Source organism: Rhinatrema bivittatum, chromosome 8, assembly GCF_901001135.1.
Source record: "Rhinatrema bivittatum chromosome 8, aRhiBiv1.1, whole genome shotgun sequence".
Classification (NCBI taxonomy): Eukaryota; Metazoa; Chordata; class Amphibia; order Gymnophiona; family Rhinatrematidae; genus Rhinatrema; species Rhinatrema bivittatum.
Genome location: NC_042622.1, coordinates 74986701 through 75006176, shown reverse-complemented (window position 1 = coordinate 75006176; position 19476 = coordinate 74986701). Strand labels below are relative to the sequence as shown.

The following is a 19476-nucleotide window of genomic DNA, read 5'->3' as shown; positions in this document are numbered from 1 at the left end:
ATGGCTCTGCGTTTGACATTGGACGAGGCACCAGGCACGGGTGCCCCTTGTCACACTTGCATTTTGCTCTTTATCTTGAACCCCTGACTACCAAGATCAGATCTTCGCCCGATATTCAGGGGGGTCAACTTAGGAGGGAACCAGTACAAACTGTCATTATTCGCAGATGACGTGCTACTAACATTAACAGACCCCGTACCATCCCTACAGGGAGTAATGCGGGAACTGAATCAGTTCAGCAAGGTCGCAGGTCTCAAAGTGAACTTTGAAAAATCGGAGTTACTTAATATCAACCTGAATCCCACCTTAGTTCAGACTTTAAAGGAGCGCTACCCATTCAAGTGGGCCAAATCTCATATCAAATACTTGGGAGTACAATTATCCGCTAAGCTGCCGGACCTCTACTCTTTAAACTGTCTCCCCCTTATTGATAAACTCACTCTGGATATGAGCAGTTGGAATAAGAGAAGCTTTTCTTGGCTAGGTCAGATTTCCATTGCCAAAATGACTATTCTACCAAAATTGCTTTATCTTTTCTCATCTCTACCAGTGTATATCCCTTCCCCGATTTTGCGCAGTTGGCACAAACATTTTTTTTTATTTTATTTGGAGGCGTCGCCCACCTCTATTAGCACACCAGGTATTATATTTGCCAAAAACACAAGGGGGTTTGGGTGTCCCTAATCTATTAGGATACTATGCCGCTTCGCAACTGCGAGCCATCTTGGATATACATCGCCGAGTAGCCCCAAAGCAGTGGGCACTTGTAGAACAGCAGGTAGTGGGACCCTTGGCGCTGTCAGCAATCCCATGGCAGCCTCGTGCTACCTGGAGATGTGTACAAGCCATTCCCTGGATGTTAGCCTTTACCAAACGCGTTTGGGCTAATAACAGACGCCCTTAGTTGGGGATCATAAATTTTTTTTACCAAACATCCTTACTACATAACGTTTGCCTACCTGCTGGTTATCAAACTCAACGCCTACAACACTGGCGGGAATCAGGGATCACCACAATTGGACACCTCTTATCCCGAGGTTCTATTATCCCTAGGGACAGGTTCTTCGCCCAATTTCAACTCGACCATCATGACTTTCTGGGGTATGCACAAGTGTCCCACTATGTGCAGGGATTGCAGAGGGATGGCTCCCTACGTATGGGATGGTTGCTGTTGGAGACTTATTGTTTATATAGTGATAGGCTCCAAGGCTCAATATCTAAGTTGTATCAATTGTTATTTCCTATCTCGCCAGAACAATGTAAGTTCATCTCCCAGTGGGAATCTGATTTGGGCAGACAATTGGGGATGAAGACCTGGGGTGAGGTTTTTAGCAATGCTAAGCGGTGTTCTATCTCCGCATGTATGCAGAAAAATTGCTACAAGATAATATATAGATGGTATCTTACTCCGGTTAAGCTTCACCGATTTTACCCTTCAATACCGGATTCCTGTTGGCGGGTATGTGGAGAACAGGGTACGTTTATGCATTTATGGTGGGAGTGCCCCTTGATTAAGAACCTGTGAGATGAAGTGTTTACTTGGTTGAGTACCCTCTTGGGAATTTTATTGGTACCATCTGACATAGCATTATTGCAAATATTCCCTGATATTGTTAATAAAACACAACAACCGTTTATATTCAAATGTTTATTGCAGCACGCAGTCAAATAGCTCTTCGGTGGAAGTTGCATCACATCCCGAGACTTCAGGACATTATTGACACACTACATCAGTACCATAAGTTGGCCTCCTTAACGGCAACCAAATACAATAGAATGACCTCCTTTACGAAGATCTGGAAACCTTTCATCGATTATGTTGCACTTTTGTGATCTAATATAACGGGGGAAATGTGAGTGGTATCTGTTTAGGCTTGTGCATCTACGTTCAACTATGGGAGAACTATGGACATGAAAAGCAGCATTGCTGTGTTCTACTGGCTTATATTTTGAGACATTGTGGACTATATTGATATCACTGAATCTGTTCTGGTATTTCCCTACCCTGAAGGAGGGTTGGGGAAGGGATCTGTTCACTATGTTGTGCCGACTGTTTCTTTGTATTTTCATATGTTTACAAAGTCTGTTTACAGTTGTGCAAGTTTTTGCTTAAAACCTCAAAAAAACGTAAATTAAAAAAAAAAGCCAAAGTACCCATCTGGAGACCCTGGATATCCTTGCACTGCTTTGGAGCCCTCAGGAAAGATTCTAAAGATAAGAGGAACAAAACTGGAGAAAGAGGCAACCCTGGCCGAGGAATCCTAGCCAAGATGGCGGTGTGAGAGGACGCACTGCGAAATCGCTCCTCATTGATTTTTATTTCCTCTACGAGATGCTGGCTAAACGTAAAAGAAAGCTTCGGGTTTACCCCCCTGCACCCGAATTACCTTCCGGACAAGAGGATCGATTGCTTCGCTACCTCGATGTTGGTGGAAAAGGGGTGCGAATGCCCCGCTGTAGCAAATAGAGAAGGAGCTACCTTGCTGCCTGGGGATATCATTCTTAGCCCCCCTGACTGCAGGCCTCCTCCGGTGCCAGCGACTATGGTGAAACCTCCCACTAGTACATGCAGTAGTGGAAGCTGGCTGCTGCTCTCTATGCACGAGTCAAAAACCGGAAGCAGGGCCCGGCTGAGGAGCTGCTTGTGGTTTTTGCTTACGAGGTTGTCTGGACTGGACCTTTTAGAAAGGCCTCGTAGAGTGAGCTCTAGATGGTGGTGGATAGGACTTCTTTGGACGATAGAACGACTTTTTGGAGTCCTTCCTAAATGGTTGTTTGGTCGAATATTCAGAAGGCATCAGAGAGAGAGAGTTGGCGAAGGGTCTCATGATGCTCCTTGAGTTGTGCCAAAAAGAGAGTCTCCAATGCAAGGCAGATCGGACAATCTGTCCTGGACTTCAGGGCGCAAGTCCGAGACTTAAGCCAGGCCCATCTTCTTGCAGAAATAGCAGCTGCAGAAACCCTGGAAGCGGTGTCGAAGATGTCATAAGAGGACCTTATTTCATGTTTCCTCGCTTCAAAACCTTTGTGAACTAGGGCTTGCAGTTGTTCCTGGAATTGCTGAGGGAGAGACTCCGCAAAGTCATATATTTGCTTGAATAGAACCCTGTTGTACTGGGTCATATAAAGCTGGTAAGATGCGTTCCGAGAGATAACCATTGATCCCTGGAAGACATGCCGACCAATGGCATCCAGGAATTTCTGCTCCTTGCCTGGAGGGAAGGAAGAATGGGGCTTTGAGCGTCATGCTCTCTTTTGGGCAGATTTCACCACCATAGATTGGTGATCCAGTTGAGGTTTTTGGAACCCTGGAGCTGACTGGACCAAGTATGTGGTATCTGCTTTCCGGTTGACTGGTGCTACCGAACCAGGGTGTTCCCAATTCTTCTTGAGAAGATCCAAAAGTACTTGATGGACAGGGATCGAGGTGATTTCTTTGGGAGCTTCCAGAAATTGTAAAAGTTCCATCATTTGATGTCTATCGTCTTGCTCCGCATGTAATTGGAAGGGAACCAACTCAGACATTTCCTTCACAAAATTGATGAAGGATAAGTCCTCTGGAGGAGAACGCTTTCTGCTTTCAGTAGGAGACGGTGGTGATGGTAAATCATCGGTGTTTGGAGACGAATAGTCAGTCCAAGTGTCATAGGGATCAGCACCTGTCCCTCTAGGAACCTGAGAGGGATGGGATGAAGGTATTCCAGAAGGTCCCAGTCTAGGCTCTGAAGGCATCAAGGGAGCTACTGGAGGCACCGATGAAGGTATCGAGGGCACCGATAAGGCATCGAGGGCATCGATGGACGGATTAGTGTTGCCGATGGCCGCACCGATGGTTGAGGAATCGGCAGGACTCCCGAGGGAGGAAGACGGAACGGTATTTCTCCTCCTGATGACAGGGCAAGTGGAGAAGGCACCAGAGCCATCGGTGACCCAGGGTCCATCAGTGGAAAAGCGGCTATAAGCGCTTCCATTCTTGAGGGTAGCGGTGCTAGTGCTGCCGGAATGGGATCGGTGATCGGTTCCGCAATTGGTGCCGGGGGTCGGCATCGGAGGAACCTGGAACCTTTGCATCGCCTTGTTGATGGCCTCCTGAACCATCCGGGTCCAGCTCATCACGGAGACCTGGAGCAACCAGCCCCAGCTCCGGAAGGGAAGGGAAGAAGGAGGCAGAGGCGTAGCCAGATGGACCACCATTAAAGGTGGAGTCGCGGCTCCCAATACCTGTCTGAGTGAGGGTTGCCTCGGAGACCCGGTCTCAGAAAGGGTCGATGCCTTTTCTGGACGGGGTTTCTTCAATGGCAGCTCGGACGATGGCGAGGTCGATTATTTTCCTTCATTGATGGTCCGAGGCTTTCGGTGTCGATGCCGATGCTTCTCTCTACGATCCCCTCGGTCCTGAGGGGGAGTAGAGGTAGTTGATGGCCGGGAGGTCATTGATGCCGGATGGACACCGGCTGGTGCCCGATGCTGGCGCAAAGTGGACGGCGCCGATTCAGATGACATCGAAGCAATAGATGGCATCGGAGTTTGAGAACGGAAGAGAAGTTCCATTTTCTCCATTCTGGCTTTGCGACCTTTTGGTGTTAAGGCACATTTGGTGCAAGACAGGACATCATGCTCACACCCGAGGCACATTACACAGACTTTATGGGGGTCTGTTATGGACATGGTGCGAGCGCAGTCAGGGCACCGACGGAACCCTGATGCCATGGCCTTTGAAAAATTGAGCCGTGGTGCGGTCAATGGCCAGTAGGCCGCGAAGGCCAAACTTGACGGGAATCGACCTGAATCGGGTAAAAAAAAACACAAAAACATACCGGAGTCACGTGGAAGCAAAAATTTGAAAGGGGGACCCCTGTGGGGTATGAAAGTTTGCAGTAATTCCCGTGAGGAAAATTCCTGTCAGGAATCTCTGTGGAGCTCCTTAACCCGCATGGCAAAAAGAAGACTGAAGGGGAACCCCTGCTAGCTGTAGGTTTAGTGCCATGCCCAGTAGGTGCCAGTCAAAGTTCTAGAAACTTTGACAAAAGTGTTCTGTGATTGGGCTCCATCCTGTGATGTCACCCATATGTGAGGACTACCAACCTGCTTGTCCTTTGAGAATGAACTGAACCGGTCCCAAAACCAATCCTTAACACTGTTCTCTCAGAGTGGGTACCATTTATCATTATACATTGTTTCAGTCAACCAGTTACTAATCCACTCCACCACTTCAGAGTCAACACCCAAGCTTCTCATTTTATTCATGAGTCTCCTATGCTGGACCTTATCGAAAGCTTTGCTGAAATTCAAGTAAATCACATTGAACACTCTCTTCTTTGATCCAGTTCTCTAATCACCCAAACAAAAAAGTCAACTGGATTTGTTTGGCAGGACCTTCCCCTGGTGAATCTATGCTGCCTCAAGTTCAGCAACCCACCGCATTGTAAATAGTTCACTACCCTATCCTTTAGCAATGTCACCATTAATTTTCCCGCCACTGAAATGAGGCTAACCAGCCTGTAGTTTCTAGCATCCTTTCTGCTACCACTCTTGTGGTGCGGGACTACAACCGCTCTTCTCTAATCATGTAGCACCACTTCCATTTTCAGGGAGTTATTGAACAGATCTTTCAGTGGATCTGCCAGCACATCTGTGAACTCCCTTATCTGCCCCCATGGCCTTGTCCACTTTCAGGTTTCTTAGCTCTTCCCCTACCTTCTCTTCTGTAAACTGGGTTGCCTCTAAGTCATTAACATCCATGGTCTTGTCTATCAGCAACAGTCCTTTAGTGAACATTAAACTGAAGTATTTGTTAAATATTTCTGCTACTTCTTCATCTTTCTCCACACATTGCTTCTTGTCATCTTTCAATTGTACTATCCCACCTCAAGCCTTCCTCCTTTCGCTAATATATCTGAAAAATGTTTTGTCACCTCTCTTTACGTCTTTGGCAGCGCTTTCTTCCGCTTGGCCTTTTTCTTTCCTGATTACTTTTAGTCTCCCTCAGATATTCTTCCTTGTGTTCTTCAACTTGGAATCTTTGCACTTCTTGAATGCTGTTCTTTTTGCCTTTATTTTTTCAACCACTTCTTTTGAGAACCAGATCAGTTTATTTTTCCTTTTGTTTACTTTCGTATCATATAGAATTGTTCCCTCAAATAGCTCACTTTTAAATTTGGCTCACTGTTGTTCTACTTCCTCCATTTTCTCCCAATCTTCTAATTCTTCCTCCGGGTATGACCCTATTTTGACAAAGTCCTTATTTTTGAAATTCAACACTTGGATCCTCATGTGACCTCTTCGTATCCTATTTGTGATATCAAATAAGGACAGACAGAAGCAAACTCACGATGGCTCCAGGAGGAGAGCTAGAAGAAAGAGTAGGAAAAATGGCTGTCATGCAAGCTACTTTAAGAGACCCAACAGAAAGGGAAGAAAGGCATAATGGCTTTCTGAGAAGAGGCAATGAAAATGCAGATGAAAAGAAATCATGCAAAACAGAATAAAAATGTTCCTGAGATGATCTTTAAATCTTGCTGCAAAGTTTAAAGGATCAGACCTAGTAATAGATTTAGGATCTTGCCACCCATGTAAGGTTCAACAATAGGGAGTAGGTGGTCTAAGGCAAAGCCCCACAATCTGCTGCAGCAGCTCAGGGGTAGGTTCTGTGGGAAAATTGAGAATTCTGAAGCACACGGATAAACATTTCATTTTTTATTATACATTATACAAATAGAGTAGTTTTCCAAACTTGCTTGTGTCTAATTTATTTTCTTTTTATTAGGTAACAAAAATATCAGTAAAGGGAGGAGATTCAGGAATGGGAAGAGAACATGGCAAGGGTGAGAGGACCAGGGAAGGGGGGAATGATAGTGAAAAGGAGAAAAATGGGGAGGGACTGTTCGGAGATTGAGGCAGGGCTGTAATGAGGAGGGAGGGGTTTTTTTTTGGGGGGGGAAGGGGTTCTACGATCTGTGAAAGAGAGGTAGGAAGCAAGAAAGGTTATAGGATCTTAGAGACAGAATCAAATATTAAGAGGAGGATATGAATTACAGTGAGGAGAAGGAGGTGGCATGTGTTCCTACTGTGTTCTGGTTCTGCTCCCCCTTCCATCCCCTCTCTAATTTTCCATCTAACCTGGCATACATATACACCTGCAGAAATTCCTTCCTCTATCACCCACATACTGCTCTATCTGCTTGCTCCCCTCTCTTACACAAACACATCTCCATCTGATACCCTCTCATGCACCAGAATCTATCCTCACCCCTCCAATGATCTCCCACTCAGCCCCTCCTAACCTCCCCAAAATGATTCCCTTTGTCTGTTCCATGCTCACGCCTTCCCCTCCCTGAATGTCCATGAATGACAGAAGGACAGGGATGCAGGAAGCAGAGCAGTTCTTTATTCTGTTATGCCTGCTCTAGACTCGCCCCTCTCCCTTCCTGTTCCCAAAGGTTGCCAGGGAGAGGAGGAAATGGATCAAGAAGCAGAGGGCTGCTGTCTGCCGAGTGAAATTAAGCACAACTAGAATACAATAAGTCTTCAACCAGCCTGCTGCCCTAGGCATAGGCCTAGTGTGTCTATTGACAAATCCAGCCTGATCAAATCCCAACATCAGAACAAGTACCTGCAGAGAGAGGAGACAGGATTGGGACCCTAAAACTAGAGCATACCTTCATTGATAAGAATCAAAATTGGGTCCCTGAGGTTAAAACAGTGTACTTGCAATAAAGGGGACATTGGGCTGCATATACTTGCTAAAATAGGATGGATGAAGCCTCAATATGACAGCATGTACCTGTGCTGCTCTGTTCTGCTTCCTCACTGGCTACGCGCATGAGTGCATCCAGTACCAGAGCGTTGTCCAGCCATGTATACCACTCCTCCAATTCCTGCAGGAAGCTGGATGTTCCTGTGCTCTCCGATACCTTTCGTGTGGCCAGCTTGCATAAGCGTTCAATGAAGCCAGGAATATTAAGCAGTGTGGCTATAACCAAGAACCAAAAGATTAAAAAAAATGTTTAAAAATCATGAATCACTCTGGGCTCTTCATAGCCAACATATGGAGAGGAGCTATCTGTCTTACTGTGCAACAGAATATAATAAAGCAAGGACACCTCACACATCCATTAATTTTTACTGCTATTGTCTCAGAGATCAATACACAGCACAAGTCCCAAGCGGTGTCCCTGGTTTCTCTCCCTCCTGCTCTCTTCCTCTAGATCTTGTTTTGTTATTAGCACTCACTCAGTTACAACTTACTGCCAGTAGGCAATTATTTAACCAACACCTCTAATCACAGAGCACAGTTAAATAGCCTTCAGTTCCATCCTTGGGACTATAACATTGAAGATCCAATTTTTAAACAGAGATAGACAGTTGGTGTTCTAGCTCTGCTTTAGACCAGTGGTTCCCAGCTTAGTCCTAGAAGCTCAACCAGGTCTTTCTTCAGGACATTCAGAATGAAAATGATTGATATGTGTTTCCATGCACCAAGTCTGCAATACATGCAAAATATATCTTATGCATATTCACTGTGGAAATCCTAAAAACCAGACCAGCAAGGGGAGGGTCTATGAATGGGTTGGGAACCATTGCTTTAGATTAAATTTTCTTTAGCAAACTACTTGACATAAAGGCCCATCCTTTACTCCACTAACTTCTGCAGACTTATATGATTACCTTGGTTTACTTCAGCCCGCGAGGGACCCAAGTTCTTCTTCTGCTGGGCGTTTTTTGCCAGAAGTGTGTGTTTATCATCACTTCCCGTATCCAGTTCTGAGATAGTGACAGAGAGGATTCTGCAGAAATTAGCCAGCTGCTGCTGGTCAAAGTTGGAAACCAGACTCCCTAGGTTGGTGATGTCCTCTAACTGGATCATTTCCTGTGAAGAACAGCCAAAGAAGTCAAAGAGTCATGCCTAACCCTTAATTATCGAGGTGCTAAGAAACTATATTCAAAACTTTACATCTTGTTTCATTCTTCGCACTCCCTCCAGACATCCCATGTTGGCAGTACTGACATCAGAAAAATATTTTAGGAGGAAATTATAGCACTAATCCTTGTGCCTTTTAAACTACTTGAAAATAGCATATTTAAGTTATAAAAACAAAGTGCAGAAGATAGCAATGCTTTACTCTTGCTAGCTCTATTTGTCAATTATGAAACAAAAATAAAATTATGCATGAACTATGTTATTTTCAAAAATTGCATATTCCAATTTCTGAATTGAAAATAAATTCTTCATCTTTGCTCCTTAAACTTTATTCATTTCAACCTGTTCTCAACATCTGTTTTTCTTTTGTTTTATTATTATTATTATTATTATTATTTTAATTGCCCTGAGCTTTTACCCTGCTTGAGGTGAAGCCTCATAACTCCTATGGTGGTCCTGCTCCTTCTTCCCCCACAGGCTTCTTTGTTAACTAAGAAACCAATCTGAGGGACAGTGCAGGACCTCTGTATGGCTTACAAGTATGCGACACAGGCCTCATAATGATTTTCTCTCAAGTCTAATGCAGCACCAGCCTAAAGACCAGTGTCTGGACCCTGCTCCCTTCTAGGGATGCGCATTAATGCGTCCATTCGTTTGGACACCTATTGCATATCTAATGAAAGAACAAATGTTCGCATAACGAATGGTGTGCACCTAATGGACACACTTTAGACAGACACACATACCATTCATTTTGTGCGTATGAATAAAACGAATGGACGTCCAAAAATTAACAAATGCATATCCCTACTTCCTTCAGCCTACTTTGGGCAGGCCATATGGCCCCTTGTGGTTTGGGAACTCAAGGCAGTAGCCCTGCTTGCTCACCATTAACCAGCACTAGAAATTGGGTGGCAAGCCATATTTTTGGGGATGCACTTGTCACTTCTTGTGATGCAAATATAATATGGAGCTGCAGAGGGAATGCATCTGTAGGCGAATAAGAAGAACTTTAACTGTATGAAGAAATGTTTGGGTAGCTAATGTAGTGACTTGAGAAGAGAGGCGACAAGCTTATAGTGATATTGAAGGAAGATAAGTCATGTAGCCAAATACTGAATAGCCTAAAGTAGAGAAAGATGGTTCAGTTGGAGGCCCACAAAGTACAAGTTTAAGCGGGAGATGGTAAAATAGTATATGGACATTTTGGTAGCATGCTCAGAGAGGAAGGAATGGATTTTAGCAATGTTATCAAGGAAGAATGACCAGCTTTAGCAGTGCTTTGGATGTATGCAGAAAAAAAACCCCACAGAATGCAAAGATTACCAATCTGTTACATGCTGAAAGAAATAGGAAGATGACAGCGCCATCCAGAGAGACTGAAAAAGAAGATAGTGAGGAATCAGGTTTGGGGAAAAGAAAGCGTTCCATCTTAACCATGTTAAGTGTAAGGTTGTGATGGGTCATCCAGCTGGTGATTTCAGACAATCAGGATGAAATTAGGTACTGGTGGACAGGTAGATCTGTGAGTCATCAGCATAAAAGTGGTAGTGAAAGCCATGGAAGAACAGAGCACTAAGGGAAGAAGTATAGAAAAAAAAGAAGGTGGTCCAAGACAGAGTCTTGAGCACACTGACAGGAGAACAGCGGTGGAAGAAGAACCTTTAAAGGATGCAGTACAAATCCGATAAAAGAAATAAGAAGAAAACCAGAAGAGAGTATAGTGGTCAAGGAGTAGACTATGATCAGTGTTATCTCAAGATGAGGACTGAGTAAAGGTCTTTGCCCTTGGGCCATGAACGTCACTGGAGACTTTTGGCAAGAGCAGTTCCCGTGGCATGTAAAGCACAACGGCCTGATTGCAGCAGATCTAGAATAGTTTAAAATGAAAGAAAATCAAGATAGCATTTGAGCAGTTTAGATGCAAAAGTGAAGAGGGAAATGGGATGGTAGTTAGCAGGGCAGGTACAGTTCAGTGAAGATTTCTTCATAAGCTGTGTGATCACAGCATGTTTAAAGGAAGAGGGAACAATCACAGTGGCAAGCAATCAACTTAAGATGTAGCAGATGGAGGAGACCATAGCAGAAAACTAAATTAATTCTTTGCTTCAGTGTTTACTCAGGAGGGTATTGAAGAGATACCTATGCCGAAAACATCTGAGGAAATCACAGTGAACCAGAAGATGTAATCAAACTAATACATTAAAGAATAACAAAATCACCAGAACATCAAATGATATACACATCCAGAGTTCTGAAACAACTCAAAAATGAAATTGCAGATTTATGAGTGGGGTGGAATGGGTAAATAGGGAATGATTTGCCCTTTCCAATAGTACTAGAAATAGGGGATGCTCCATGAAGCTAATAGGAAGCACATTTAAAACAAATCAGAGAAAGTATTTTTTTCACTCTGTGCACAGTTAATTTGTTGCCAGAGGATATTAATGAAACTAGTGTAATTGGGTTCTAAAACATGTTTAGACAACTTCCTGGAGAAAATAATCCATAAACCATTATTAGCTATATAGACTTGGGAAAGCCAATGCTTATCTTTAATTATGAAACACAGAACAAAATGAAACCACTACATCATAATAAATGACAATAGGCTTATTAAGAAAACCTTCATAAATGAGCAGTGGATATGTGCTAAGTAGTGTTCCACAGATGTTTAATATTAAAATGCTAAAGCTTAACAATTGCTGCTCAAGCAATTTTAATCATGGATCTCAAAGTTCTGTATGCCTATTTGCAAAAGTTGTCTTTTTTTTTTTTAAAGATTTTTTTGAAATATTGCATACAAAATAATATCTATAAAAAAGAACCAGATACTTATCTTCTTTCAACTGTAGATTGAGTATCTGTCTAATGAAATAATGGAAGTCCCTGTTAAAGAGACATTGGATTCAATGCCAGACACGCAACATGTTTCATTTCTTCTTCAGGGGCATCTAATAGCATATAAGGGAACTTCATAACATTAGTGAACTCATTAAAAAACAATGCTTCATTGTGCCCTTAGGCTCCTGTGTTTCAAAATGGCATACCCCTAGTTATGAGCAAAAAGGATTCAATCTATTCTGGTGCTGGTGACCTGAATTGGCCAATTTCGGAGAGGATCCTGAGCTTGAAGATCTTTGGCCTGACCCAGTATGACATTTCTTATATTCTTTTGGTCTGTTTAGGAGTAATCTAGAGCCTTTAGCAGGCTTTCACGGGTCGTGCTCCATATTACTTTCCAGGACCTTGTTGTGCCAGTTTGTTTAAAGTTAATATACAGAAAGAACTTAATTAGTGACCGATCGGTCCATGAGAGCAGTATTATCCTAATGCTGTTTTTATGATGGTTCTTGATTGTTCACCCCTTGCATAAGTCCAGGTCCACTCTATGTTCCTTCTCATGAGTTTTGACAGCCTGAGTGAGACCAAGTGTCTTCATGGTGGTGAGGATTTCAGCCATGTGTGATGCTGAAGTAAGTTAAAAAGTCACCCATAATTTCTAGGCTGGGGAATTTCAATCTCACATCTATGATCTAGTAGCTCTTGTATGGATGATGCATTATGTCAAGGGGCTTGGTAGGAGCCATATTGGTTTCTCTTCTCCAAATCTGGGCTAGTAAACATTCTGATTCCCATAGCTGAGTAAGAGGGATTTTACACAATTTGACTGAGTTATGGAATAGGACTGTCACTCCTCCTCCACCTCTTTCTGATCTGATTCTGGTATATGATGGAGAAGCCTTTTAGACATAGTTCATTCAGTGAGATTCCTTCAGCCATGTCTCAGATATGCCTAAGATGTTTAAGTTTTTTATTTCTTTACAATATCATGACTCATCAGGGATTTATCAGCCCTGTGTGTCCATGCAATAAATATAAGGGGGGACCTTTTGCAAGTGAGCAGGTGGTAACCATGATGGAGTTGATAGGTAGTTGATGTTCCTCTATAGTCTGAGAAGGCAATGATTTCCTCTCCCCTATATCACTGGGATTCCAGATGTCGGTGGATCTTGAGGTCCAGAGGCACATTGTAAAAGAATGATAAAAATTATAGCAGAAGGATTTAGTGGTTTTGGAGGATCCCTAATTAGGTTGGTGCTCAGCCTGTATGAGATGGCTATCTAGGACTTGTGTTATGGGAAAGTATCCTTTAGTGCTGTCTGCCCTGAAGGCTTATGTCCGGAGGAGAGGGCAGCCTTAGAACAGAGAAGACCATAATCTCACAAAAAGAAAAGGCCAGAGTCTTCTAAACATGAAAGTAAAGAGTCTACTACTTCCTCTCAACCACCTAAAAATAAGAGATAGTCCCCTTTGGAGCGGAAGGATCCACTGGGGTGAAAAATCACATTAGTGCCATCTTCCATGAGTATTATGGTACTGAGCCATGCAACATAAATTTCTATGTCAACACAGAAGACGGCATCAGAAAAAAGTTTAAGTTGCCTGTATCTTAAAGGCTCTGGGCAACACCTCTGCATAGGTTTTACAATTTAAAGTGCATGGTTATGTGCCAAACATCTGAGGCATAACTTGTGGATAATTACCGAAGCCATCTTATGACCACAATTTTTTTAAAATGGTTGTTTCCTGGACATCTTTATGGCAGAAAATAAAGTATATATTCTTCCTCTCTTTTTTTTGAAGAGACTCAATGAAAAATAAACCAATAAAGCAATAACTTAGAAAGAAAAAAAAAAAAAGCCCAAAGTACTAAAAATAAACAAAAAAACAAACAAAGAAAACTCATGAGCTGAGAATGAGAGATTGAGGAGATTTGGGAAGGCACAGAGCTGATGTGCAGCTATTTCCCCGCATGCTTAGAAAGGGTTTTCTTTCTCAGATCTGAGAGAGCTGCTCCGGGGCAGCACCATTAAATGACATCATCTGCACGTGTCCACAGAGAATGAGGAAGATCCAGCAGCCAGTGCCATGGGGGGGGGGGGGGGGAGGTAGAGGAAGTTCTCTCCAAAATGAGAGTGAGGAGCCCAGTCCTGGCTCCACATGTCGTGAACCTGAAGTATCATTCTTCTGATATCAGAGCTCATGTCAGTGCTTACCCTTCAGCACTTTTCTGAGGTGGGCAGGGTTTTGGCAATAAACAAGTAGCTTCTGGATTTGAGCACAATTTAACTGCTTTCTGCTGAAGATAGTTAAGTGGCAGCGAGAGCTATGTTCTGTCCAATATATTTTAAAATCTAGGTAAATAGGGGTGAATGGAGTAAGGAATAGTTTTTTCTTGGGATTAATAGTGTGCAATGTTCTGTCTTATTTCAGATCACAAGTCATTTGTGATGCTATGCATTCACAGCCAGTTTAAATGCACATTTGAACTCTTTCCATGCCTGTCACAAAAATAAGTTCAATATTAAATTAATATGCAATTGTAATCCCATGAGGAAGCCTGATGACAAAACAAGGGCCTTTGTAGGTATTGTGTGCATATATGTGATTGAATTTCAAATTTAACTTAATGTTTAACACTTTGGAAAACAAAAAAGCAGCATCTGTGAGTGTTTTTGCAGCCAGTTGAGTTAACTCACTTCAGAGAAATGGTGTGATAATATGAACTGGCTTTATCACCCTTTTTTGAGGTGTGGAGGGTATTCTGCTACTTTGTGTGTGTATTTTCACTATAGAGGAACACATCCAGCTTTCTGTGAAACAACTGCTATTTTGTGTTTACCTTAGATATATATAGATATAGATTATATAGAGAGCACTCAAGTACTGCTAAGGGGCTGCAAAGACAGTAGGAAAAAATGTCAGTAACTACAAGGTAAAAAACCATATTGAAAAATCTTTAAAATGAAAGAGAGAAGGTGTACATTTGGGGTAGCTCATACAAAGATTAAGGGTCTCATGGCAATATATGGGCGAGAATCACTGCACATGCTCAGAAAAGGTTTATTGAGCTATAAGAGATTTGCCTGTTCAGTGCCATCATAAGAGATCATCCACGAGTCAGGGCTCATTCAGCCTTGCTTGTTGACAGCAAATTCTCTCTCATCTACAATGCAGAAACTCTGTATTCTTCTCTAGACTCCCATTTCCACCTAACACACCCAGAATAAATGAACCCAATGCAGCTTCAGCACCCTCCACCACACATACAGGCTGAATCAATAAAGAGCGCATAAAAGACGTGCGTCCAAACTGGGCGCCCTTTTTTTTTTTTACTGCATGCACATTCACCTCCCTTGGGCACCCGATGCAATAGGAAAATGAGCTGCCATGCTAAAAAGTATGTGCAAGGGATAAATTGTGCGTCCCTAGCGTGTCCATGGCATCCGGGACATGCACAGCCACGGGTTAGGAAAATGCACGCTCGTAAATTGAGAGTCCATTTTCCTAACCTAACTGCTGTCAAGACTTTTTGGTTCCCCCCCCCCCCAATCCATGTTGCTGCTTTCTGTGGTTCCTCCTACTTAGAATTGCAATGATATTAAGTCGGATGAACCACAGAAAAGCAGTATTTTCTGCTTTTCTGTTCAGGGCTTGGGGTGCCTCAAACTTAATGCCAGCTCCGGGGCTGGCAATTTTAGGGTTAAAACGTGTGCACTGAACACACGGTGATTTTTTTAAATCAGGAGTACTAGCTAATAGCCTCATTAACATGGCATTTACTTGTGATGAGCTCTATTAGCTATGCGCTGGTTTAGACGTGCATTTTGGATACGCTGTTTCCCTTAATGCATCAGGGGTTATGGACTTGCGTCCAACCGCGGGTTAACCTGTGCACTAGTCTGAGCGCATGATATTGCATTAATCCGGCTGCTCTTCCATGCCCCCTTTCTCTACAGATAGAATGCAACACAAATCCTACTGTCAAATACTCTACTTTACAACAAAGACCTCCCACTGACTCTCAGCCCTTCCTACCTCAAAGCTTTTTCACTGCCTTAATTCCTGTGATTGAATGATAAGAACATAGGAACAAAAGATAAGAAATGAAATTTTGTTGATTGTTATAAAGGCCACAGGTTTCAAACTTCTGCCAATTAGACCTCTAATCTGTGCTTCCATGTGTCTAATACAACCATGAACGAGAAAGTGAAACCGTGTTAGGAGTGTAATGCATGTAGGATTAACATGCAGTAAACACTGTCTTCTTCATGGTCATCTTTCTATCATCATCATGTTACTTATGTGCAGAGTTAACATTCGCCTCTGGGCACTGCTGCAGTACTGCTTTACTAATAGTACTACAGCACTAGCAGCCCTTGCAGTCTCAGTGTCACATATCTCCAAATAATTCACACCCATAAATATCATGGCTCAAGTATATATGCCAGGAAATCTGGTGCTTACTCATATTCAGAGCATTTCTTTTATTTAGTCAGGGAAGTTCAGCACAAACAGACCACCCTCTATGACCTCCTTTGTAAAGACCTCAAGAAAACGAATCATTACCAGGAGACAGCAGTGAGCGGCTCCAATGCTGCACATTTGAAAATATCACCTTCTCAGTCTACTTTACACTGGCACTATAAACAAACCTTTTTAACACCCAGGATATCTTCAATGAGCGTTGCTGTCTGCAGAAACGTCTTTTTATTTGTCATCAGTGTAAACAGGAACATCACAAAGTCATTTCTTTCAGCCAAGCGCTTTGTAACCCCTTCCGTCTGCATGAACAAGTACAAAAAAAATAAATCTTAACCGCATACCAGGACAGAAGGGTCATAGCATAGAACAGGCACAGCTCGATGTGTGGTGCACAATGGCATAGGAAAGGGCAGAGACTTGGGCACTGGCAACAACATTGAAATAGACAAAAACTTTCAGTCCAGAGTCTTTTCCCAACATAGCAACAGAGAAGAAGGGACACAGAAGCTCTTTGCAGGGGTATACTTACACATATACATGTGTTGTACAATATACTTAAGCAGTCCTTGATCAAGTCATCACTTACTGAAACACATTAAAAAAATGTAATTAAATCAAAGCAATGTGTCAGAAACAGCAATCAAATTCTATGAAACTATCACAGAAAAGAAATAAGTTGCTGTGCAGGAAAGGCTAGCAGTGATGTGGGGTGAACCAAAGGACACAAAACAAGGATGACCCCTTGTTCTGTGCTACAGGCGAGATATTCCAAAAGCTACAAGTGCTGGGCCCTAGCTTCCCAACAGTGAGTCACAAGCATGAGACCCCAAACTCTGACAGTAAGCCTCCCAAACTGTGCATGCCAGATCCCGCCCACTTCCCCCCCCCCCCCCAAAAGGCAAGTCACAAGCAGGAGGCCACGACCTTCCCACAGCAAGCTGGCTTGCAGCATTGCTTCAGCTACCCTGTGGATTCACAGCCTCCAAGAAGATTTCCCTTGCAAACTTTGGCCAGTCTTATCCCGATAATCCTGAAAACTTTCAGTATCAAAAGGGAAATTAAAGAAGGGTTGGTGAGAGGGACATTAGGTCCAAGGGAAACCAGCAGCACCAAAGTCCCACACAATCCTAACACCACAAACAAGAAAAAGAGAACTGTAAAAATAAATAAAAAAAATAAAGGAAAGGATGTGCACACTTACTTTTTACCTTCTTTTTCTGTGTAAAAAGTGTTGGTCTCATAAGTATTTCCACTAGAAGCTGTGAAAACAAAAATATCTTAATACTGTATAAGAGCAGTTATTTTGGGTCAAACCTGTTTTCAAAGAAGGCAATATATAAGCATAATATAACATTTCCAGATTGACTGAAGAGACAAAGGGTTAGCTTGGGTGTTAACACTACACAGACCCTCCAACTGGTTGGGAGCATCAGCTCGGCTCCTCTACAGGAGCGCCAGCTGTACACTCTCACTTTTGTTCATACTAGGAGGAGATCTTAAGAATAAGTTTTGTGTTGGTCCGTGAATAATTGACCCCAACAAATGAAGCAATTTCACTTCTGTAATAATTATTAGCAGAACCTCTAAATCTGGATTAGATGTATGTATATATGCAGTGATCCCTGACTAACAGCATTGTGTGTAGTATAAAGGAGAACTGCCCTTTTCTCAGGTTAGGATCAGTATGTTGCATAAAAAAGAAACATAGAAGCCAACTTTTCAAAACGATACAGTGTAAGAATTTACTCAATATCGAGGTCCTCCATCCACTGCACCCACAGAGCTAGCACATATGTACATAAGACCTTATAGTAGGTCACTATCAGGGATTTTGAGTTATTGAATTTATTTTATATTTACATATTGTAATGTTTTATGACGACTGATGTAAATGATATATTGTTTTATGACTAACAATGCTAATCTTTTTGGTCTCCTTTGAGGGGAAAGCGGGTACAGAACTAGAAAATAGAAACAGTAAAATATTAGTAGTCACCAGAAGACGACTGAATGGTCCCATCCAGTAAACTATTTGACACACAATCTGGGAGTAAGGCTAGATTAATACAGATGTGAAAGAGTGTGTGTGTGTAAACAGCATTAGCAAGGAAGCATGGCCTTAGCTGGTGGTCCTGAGAGCCCAGCTTTGCTCTTGCTTCAAGGGCCTGTGCATGCTGGAAGTAAGATGGATACAGCTTGTCTTGATTTTGCTAAAGCTACTCCTACGGCAATGTTACTTATTTTGCCTTTAATACCTTTTCTGTCCCCTTCTCCTCCTCCTAGCCCTGCAGGTACTTTGTGCTGGTTGATGAAGTTGAGAAGGGAAGTTTCCTTTGAGAAAGAGCCTCCCTGTAAGCCATCCACAGAGATCCATGTACATCATCAACTTTTGTCTAGCGCTACTAGAACTCTGCATTCAGGCTATGGGAAAACATTTCACAGATTTCAGAGAAAGATTTTTTCCTTGAACAGTGACAATATTGTGGACCACCACCCATATTTTGGGCTGGGAATACATTTTCTTCACTATATTTCAGAATTGGTTACAGATACACAATTCAAGATTACTATAAATAAATAACTTTTAACTGTATCTAAGGTGTGGAGAAAAGCAGTTACAAATAACAAGGGTGATTGAACTGGGCGAAGAGAGAAATAGCAGGAAAGGATAACGTCAGTAAGATAATTACAGAATTTCAGCATCTAGACTGGCTGAGAGAACTATGTTGACAAAGTAAGGGGTTAATTACAAATTCCTGAAACTAGTATGAATGAGAGAGATGTTGACAAAGTGAGAGATTAATTAGGGTCCGGGAATGCTTGCTTAAACAGCCAAGTCTTAAGTCTTTTCCCTTAAATTTCCCTTGAATACACAAACACAGATGAACAAAACAGTAGTAGATGGTGCCTTTTTATTGGACCAAGTTAATACATTTCAGACTTGTTTTCAGAAGTTATACTACCCTCATTAGTGAAATAAGTCAATTAGAGCAAATCATGATGATGACCAAATATACCGTATAAGTAAATCACAGGTTGCACTGCAATGGTGAAGGGAAGGGAGGAGCAGGGGGTGATGTATCAGAGTGGTAAGAATACCTGGTGACATGAGAATACCCATGCCCCTATCAAATCCTTCCATGTTTGTTTTTACGTGCTTAATCATTTTAATTTGAAAGGTCTTACATGCTTAGATAGTTCTAAAGCTCCCTTTCAGCATCCTGATC

At 42.5% G+C, this 19476-nt stretch overlaps 1 protein-coding gene across 3 annotated transcripts in view; it reads right to left on the bottom strand.

Annotated features, from left to right (window-relative positions):
- The window catches only part of TRPC4AP (transient receptor potential cation channel subfamily C member 4 associated protein), a 156081-nt gene that overhangs the window by 86272 nt on the left and 50333 nt on the right, over positions 1-19476 (bottom strand). For 2 of the 3 annotated variants that reach the window (XM_029610934.1, XM_029610932.1), the window contains exons 4-8: positions 17451-17508; positions 16779-16834; positions 16420-16548; positions 8668-8869; positions 7784-7972 (exon numbers count right to left, since the gene is read on the bottom strand). In XM_029610934.1, the coding sequence (XP_029466794.1) occupies positions 7784-7972; positions 8668-8869; positions 16420-16548; positions 16779-16834; positions 17451-17508 (634 nt within the window). The remainder of the gene's footprint in view (positions 1-7783; positions 7973-8667; positions 8870-16419; positions 16549-16778; positions 16835-17450; positions 17509-19476) is intronic. The other variant, XM_029610933.1, reaches the window with a different exon arrangement.